The 7,891-nt window shown below is 37.3% G+C and overlaps 1 protein-coding gene across 1 annotated transcript in view; it reads left to right on the top strand.

Moving 5' to 3' along the window:
* The window catches only part of LOC128648312 (progonadoliberin-2), a 29,246-nt gene extending 22,979 nt beyond the window's left edge, over positions 1–6,267 (top strand). Inside the window, exons 2-3 of the mRNA XM_053700926.1 lie at positions 4,917–5,000; positions 6,232–6,267. Coding sequence (XP_053556901.1) covers positions 4,917–5,000; positions 6,232–6,267 — 120 coding nt within the window. The remainder of the gene's footprint in view (positions 1–4,916; positions 5,001–6,231) is intronic.
* Positions 6,268–7,891: the final 1,624 nt, after the last annotated feature.

The raw sequence follows: 7,891 nt of genomic DNA on the forward strand, positions 1-7,891 counted from the left end.
ACTATTTGGCTGCCATTTGGACCAGTTATTTATTGGACTGTGGACTTTGTTTTTTAATTGCTTTGTTCTTCTACCAAATTTGGTTTTATTATTGTCAACATCGTTTTATTATTGCCAATTTTTTATCTTTTCTGTCATTCCCAGATGTTGCCAGATATTGTGTTTTGACAATTATAGCATTTAGAAATTTGCTTAGGAAACTTACAGTTTCTGATATAACCAGACCTGGCTCTTAGATACAACAGCTAAGGACAGCTCTGGTTATCCATCTTGTTTCTCTGTTACTTATGTATATCACACTTTATTTTTGATTTCATTCACAGATCATACCGGTATTAGATCGTATTATATATATTTTTTGGTATATATTTTTTGTACACATTTTTTGGTACACATTTATTGGTACACATTTTTTTCACAAGTGATTATATTTGTTTTTCCTTTTTCCCCACATTTTTGTGTGTCTATTGTACACCCACCTAAGAATTAATAATATTTTTGTATATGTAATTGTGATTTTGGTTTCAATTCACTATCACATTCCCTTTTTTATGCACTTTTTAGTATTTCACAAAGTTGCCTCAACCGGCTGTAACATTACCAGAATAGTAGTTTTCTTATGCTATTAGTGACCCCTACGTCATTAGTTAAGTCGTGATCAGTGAAGTTGTCTGATCCGGTTGTATTAATACTCTGTGATTTTAGAAAGACATTTTTAAAATTCTTGTGTGTTATTAAAAGGATACATTTTACACATTTCTCTTGTTACATTTTTGTACTTATTGGATACATCATAATTGGTGTTATTGTTTTGTGTAACCGATATTAAGGAACCTGCAGTTTACTTTAGCCTTTATTGGCGCTCCTATAATCCTTTGTACAATTTTTATAAGGATCACCCAGGATAATATCCAATTGGCACAAAGGCATCTCAGGGCAGAATTTGGGTATACAAAATAGGAAAGAAGAAAAGAGCATCCTACTGTCATACTTATCTAGAACAAAATATTCATCATTACTTTATAACAAAGCAGTAGGCAAAACGCACGTCGGGTGTTTTTATGCCTCTGCTCCCCTTTATCTTTGTGCTCTATGTGATTAAGGCTTATTTATAGTGATACAAAATGCAGTAAGACTTATATGTTATAAATGATTTTTGTAGGATCCCAAGCACAGGAATACCCAGGTTTGTTAAATAATTGTCAAGGAGAACAGTGAAAGAAAAGAGAGTACCCTCTCCCAAATAGGCCTGCAGGGACCTTTTGTATTCTCTGCTCATCTGGCAATTGGGGATGATTAATTTATTTGCATTTATTCTTTTAATAGAATATTAAAAGCTAAGTTTTAATTATTTAGCTTCTTATTCTAAATACACTAGTTGGATTGTTATTACCACATTATTATTATTATTCTTTATTTATAAAGCGCCAACAGATTCCGCAGCGCTGTCCATGGGCAACAAAGATTAAAGGACATTACAATATGAGACACCAGACAAAATTTAACAAACAAATACAGGGGGACTGCAAAGGTGGGAATAATGTTAGTGTGGCGTTAAATGGGTAGGGGGGGTGAGAAACAGGAGGTGGGGACTGCAACGGTGGGAATAATGTTAGTGGGGAGTTGGATGAGGGCAACTATTAGGCAAGTGGAATTCATTAGTTAATGATTTGGTGATAGGCTTCCCTGAACATGAAGGTCTTTAGGGAGAGTTTAAAGGAGGAGAGGTTGGGGGAAAGTCTAACAGCTTGAGGAAGTGCATTCTAGAGGGTTGGTGCCGCACAAGAAGTCCTGTAGTCTAGCATGGGAGGAGGTGATGGTAGAAGAGGCAAAGAGTAGATTGTTGTTGGATTTTACGGGACGGGCTGGAGTATATTTGTTGATGAAAGAGGACAGGTGGGGGGTGCATTGGTAAGGGCTTTGTAGGTCAGAGTGAGAATTTTTAATTTAATTCTGCTGTGAATGGGGGGCCAGTGAAGGGACTCACAGAGGGGTGCGGCAGATACAGAGCGTTGGGAGACGTGAATTAGCTTAGCAGAGGCATTTACGATGGATTGAAGGGGGAGAAGTGGGAGAGAGGAAGGCCAGTTAGTAGGTTATTATAGTAGTCAAGCCGGGAAATTACTAGGGAATGGATTAGCTGTTTAGTAGTTTCAGCACTCAGAAAAGGACGAATTCTGGAGATAATGCGTAGGTGGTAGCGACAGGATGAAGAGAGCGATTGGATGTGGGGTATGAAGGACAGATTGGAGTCAATTGTAACTCCTAGGCAGCAGACTTGGGGTGATAGGGAGATAGTGGTGTCACCAACAGTGATAGTAAAGTTAGAAACTGGAGTAGAATTAGATGGGGGGGGATTAGAAGAAGCTCAGTCTTGGAGATGTTGATTTGTTCTATATTAGTGTGCTGGTAGGGTGCCCTTTTCTTTATTTACATTATTAATTGTTGCATCTGGCACTGACCTCTCAGTGGTATACAGGATTTACTCTGTGATGGATTTTGTTGCACTATTTCCTTCTACCCTGTAATATAAACTTGTTTTCAGATTTACTCATTTTTCTGTAGAATTTGGGTGACCTAAGTGGAAAAAGCAATTTAGAGGTGATGTAGACAATAATCATATGAACAAAGAAAGGGCTCTGCAAGTCATTGTTTGTGAAAAAAGTTAAACACATGTAAGGTTCCTTTATAATAGCAAAAATAAAACCCATAATGCAAAAAAGTTGTATATCTATAAAACATCAAATCCCATACTTATCAGGTCATTTGTGTTTTTTTCATAAATAAGGGGTGGTCCTAGAATGTCAACTTAAGGGAAACTTTTACCATTCAGAGCTCCATGCATAGAGCCAGGAGGCTAGTGACTGAGTAATGGAGGTGGTTGAAGTTCTCTAGGTAGTCCAGGGGCATAATTAGGTGGTTTAGGGGCAAGGCTATATGGATAGGGTCAGTAGCAGGGAGATCAGTTTTAATCAACCCAACGAGCACAGTGGGGGTACAACCTAAAAGTCTGAGGTGCTTTTGCAAATAGTCTCCATTGCCCTCATTATTCTTCTAGTCAAGCAAACAGTTCAGGGTGGTTACCTGTCCAGTTTTCATTTGTCAATTGCCAGTACAACAATTATTTTACAAATGTTTATATTAGAACGTACAATGGTTCTAAAGAGGAACAGGCAAGCAGATGATATATGCATTTTAAAGGAAATCATAAATTTATGTTAAAGCACTGTATGTCCTTTCAGCATGTTCGTAACACAATACATATACAGGGAGTGCAGAATTATTAGGCAAGTTGTATTTTTGAGGATTAATTTTATTATTGAACAACAACCATGTTCTCAATGAACCCAAAAAACTCATTAATATCAAAGCTGAATAGTTTTGGAAGTAGTTTTTAGTTTGTTTTTAGTTATAGCTATTTTAGGGGGATATCTGTGTGTGCAGGTGACTATTACTGTGCATAATTATTAGGCAACTTAACAAAAAACAAATATATACCCATTTCAATTATTTATTTTTACCAGTGAAACCAATATAACATCTCAACATTCAGAAATATACATTTCTGACATTCAAAAACAAAACAAAAACAAATCAGTGACCAATATAGCCACCTTTCTTTGCAAGGACACTCAAAAGCCTGCCATCCATGGATTCTGTCAGTGTTTTGATCTGTTCACCATCAACATTGCGTGCAGCAGCAACCACAGCCTCCCAGACACTGTTCAGAGAGGTGTACTGTTTTCCCTCCTTGTAAATCTCACATTTGATGATGGACCACAGGTTCTCAATGGGGTTCAGATCAGGTGAACAAGGAGGCCATGTCATTAGATTTTCTTCTTTTATACCCTTTCTTGCCAGCCACGCTGTGGAGTACTTGGACGTGTGTGATGGAGCATTGTCCTGCATGAAAATCATGTTTTTCTTGAAGGATGCAGACTTCTTCCTGTACCACTGCTTGAAGAAGGTGTCTTCCAGAAACTGGCAGTAGGACTGGGAGTTGAGCATGACTCCATCCTCAACCCGAAAAGGCCCCACAAGCTCATCTTTGATGATACCAGCCCAAACCAGTACTCCACCTCCACCTTGCTGGCGTCTGAGTCGGACTGGAGCTCTCTGCCCTTTACCAATCCAGCCACGGGCCCATCCATCTGGCCCATCAAGACTCACTCTCATTTCATCAGTCCATAAAACCTTAGAAAAATCAGTCTTGAGATATTTCTTGGCCCAGTCTTGACGTTTCAGCTTGTGTGTCTTGTTCAGTGGTGGTCGTCTTTCAGCCTTTCTTACCTTGGCCATGTCTCTGAGTATTGCACACCTTGTGCTTTTGGGCACTCCAGTGATGTTGCAGCTCTGAAATATGGCCAAACTGGTGGCAAGTGGCATCTTGGCAGCTGCACGCTTGACTTTTCTCAGTTCATGGGCAGTTATTTTGCGCCTTGGTTTTTCCACACGCTTCGTGCGACCCTGTTGACTATTTTGAATGAAACGCTTGATTGTTCGATGATCACGCTTCAGAAGCTTTGCAATTTTAAGAGTGCTGCATCCCTCTGCAAGATATCTCACTATTTTTGACTTTTCTGAGCCTGTCAAGTCCTTCTTTTGACCCATTTTGCCAAAGGAAAGGAAGTTGCCTAATAATTATGCACACCTGATATAGGGTGTTGATGTCATTAGACCACACCCCTTCTCATTACAGAGATGCACATCACCTAATATGCTTAATTGGTAGTAGGCTTTCGAGCCTATACAGCTTGGAGTAAGACAACATGCATAAAGAGGATGATGTGGTCAAAATACTCATTTGCCTAATAATTCTGCATTCCCTGTAAACACGAATATGCTTTCACTATACCAACTCTATTTTTTTTTCATCCTGTATTAGGCTGTCACTCATTCTGTTTTATTTTTTACAGATTTCAGAAGAAATAAAGTTGTGTGAAGGAGACGAATGCGCCTACCTGAGGAATCCTAGGAAAAATCTTCTAAAGAACATCTTGGTAAGATCAAACACTTGTAAGAAAATGTATTGTTAAACTGCAAACTAGAAATGGTCTTCAGATATAAACAAATATATATTCTGGCAATGCACACTCAGATTTAACAGCTTCTTCAACCTCTGTACAATTATATTTATCAGTAGAAGTATTTCTGCATTTGATTGGTGTGTTATAACTAAATAACATTTAGATGTCTGTGTTATAAATCTACAGTGTAGTGAAGGGATGCTCTTAGCTCAGTGGTGTATTTCGTTTTTGTGCCTCCTGTTTCCATCACCTTCCTGACCCTACAAAAATAAAAAGAGCCTCAATTGCTTAATATATGGAGCTAGGGTCACATGTGGCACTCCTACTAGACAAAGAATGAAAAGGCAGCCACACAATTTTATTAAAATGGAGTCTTTATATTATTTTGTGACAACGCATTTGGTAGGGATATTTTGGGGCTAAAGATAAGCCCTTAATCATGCAATATACACTGTGACAAATCCTCATTTTAAAGTCCACTGACAGTGTTAATTCAAATCAACTGTTCATCAAATATAACATGAGGTAGAAAACACTACCCTCTTGTGGCCAATTTACAGAAGACATCTTCATATACCATATTAACAATCAAAATTATACCTAAAAACATATTCACAACTTTGGGCTGGATTACGAGTGGAGCAATAAAGTACCTTACAAGCTGAATATCCCCTTCACTGCCAGGAATTTAAAAAAATGTGGTGCATAGCTGCAATTAGCAGCCTTCTAATTGCCAAAAAACAATGGCAAAGCCATGCATGTCTACTTTTTTTCTGAACAAAGGGGATCACCGAGAAGTTTTTATAACCATTTGCCATATGACTGCAGTGGTTGTGTATAAAACATTTCGGTGAGAAACCCAAAGTTTGAGAAAAAGTTAACGATTAGATGATTACAGAGTGAACACAGAGTGAGAGCAAAAATGCTAAGAATTCTCTGGTACGTTTTCTTAGAAATTCCTGGTAGCGAAGGGGTTAAAGATCAAAATTCCAGGGACTTTACCCCCAAATCTGGATCCCCATGGGACTAGCTAATAGATTGGGGGGTGTATTTAAAATGCAATTGTGAAATTTGACTTTTATGTTCTATTAATATTAAGGTCCGGTGCTGAACGTCTGTAACCTGTACCTACATCTAGTTTTGACCAATGAGAAACTGGAGGGTTTGACTCTTTCCTAGCATAACACATGACATTGTTTTGCAGGCTGATCTGTTGGCGCGGCAGCTGCAGAAAAAGTGACAACATTGCTTATCCTGTAAATCACATTGGACATTGACCGTGAAGACTGCAAATTATGAAATCCGAAAGAAAATTTACATCTCTCTACTACCTGTTCAACAAGGGGAAATATCCACATCACTGAACTTGTGTGAAATACTATCTAATTATCGTTTTACATCGTATGACATTTCTCCGAGATTTAAATGTCTTATTTTTGTCTTTTGTAAAATGTATTACATAAAAAATATTATTGAACCTCTTAGATAATCACACTGGTTTATTTAGATAAATGTGTTTTTCATCTTCCGGTACTGTCAAGGAGAGGGTTTTTTTTTGTATTCAATAAATATTGCAAAATTTACTAAAATACATGTCAGGTTTTTATAGCTGGGAGGTGCTGGGAACCTAACATAAACCCATACAGCTCTCCTGTATAACTGTGCCAAATTCAGGATTTGAATATAAAGAAAAGATTGTTGTTAACCCTGTCAGTGATAAATGCTCTTTTGAGATAGGTTGCTTGTTAAACAATTCAGACTTAAAGGGATAGAAAAGTCAAAATTAAACTTGCATGATTCAGATAGAGTATGTTATTTTAAGTCACTTTTAAATTTACTTTCCAATGTGCTTTGTTCTCTTGCTATCCCTTGTTGAAAAATAATACACACACATCCTGCACTAGTGGGAGCTAATTGATGATTGGTGCCTGCTAGGGTTGCACCGATACCATTTTTTTATGACCGAGTACAAGTACCGATACTTGTTTTCAAATACTCGCCGATACCAATTACCGATACTTTTTTTTTTTATGTCATGTGACAGTATACCAAGCACAATACAGACTAAATATTTAAGATTCCTTCTTTATAATTATAAAAGACTGTAATTCAAAAGACATTATGAAATAATAAAACAGTTTTATTTGTCACACAGTTCACTTAACATGTTTATAAATAAAAAATATTACAATATAATATTAAATTTAAAGGGGTGATTCAATTGGGTTGTAGGGCTGTTATATAATATAATTTTGACATTTATATGGAGGTTCGACTCTAAGTTGAACAGTCTTTCACTTTCCACACTACTGCATGGGGCAGAAAGATATTTTTGGCCCATTTTAGCCAGAGCTGGAAATCTGTTTATTAACTGCCCAGTACTTCAGGGGTTTGTCTGAACGAGGTACAGTGATCTCTACTACAATAATACAAATAACAGCAATTTTTATTGGTAGAATAGTAGTAAACAAATTTTTAGTTGAGTCTCCACTCCAGTTTAAAATGAAATGGGAACATGCAGTTTGAAAAAACGCCACAAGATAGCATATGGGTAGGAAGTGGAGGTATCGGTTTAAGTATCAGTGCATTTGCACGAGTACAAGTACTCATGCAGATACTAGTATCGGTATCGGTGCAACCCTAGTGCCTGCACACATTTGTCTCTTGTGATTGGCTGACTAGACATGTTCAGCTAACTGTCAGTAGTGCAATGCTGCTCCTTCAGCAAAGGATAACAGGAGAATAAAGCAAATTTGATAAAAGAAGTAAATTGGAAAGTTGTATAACATTCTATGTTCTATCAAAATCATGAAATACATTTTAGGGGTTTCCTGTCACTTTAAAATGAGACATAAAATGTTCTT

The sequence above is a fragment of the Bombina bombina genome, chromosome 2, assembly GCF_027579735.1.
Source record: "Bombina bombina isolate aBomBom1 chromosome 2, aBomBom1.pri, whole genome shotgun sequence".
Taxonomy (NCBI): domain Eukaryota; kingdom Metazoa; phylum Chordata; class Amphibia; order Anura; family Bombinatoridae; genus Bombina; species Bombina bombina.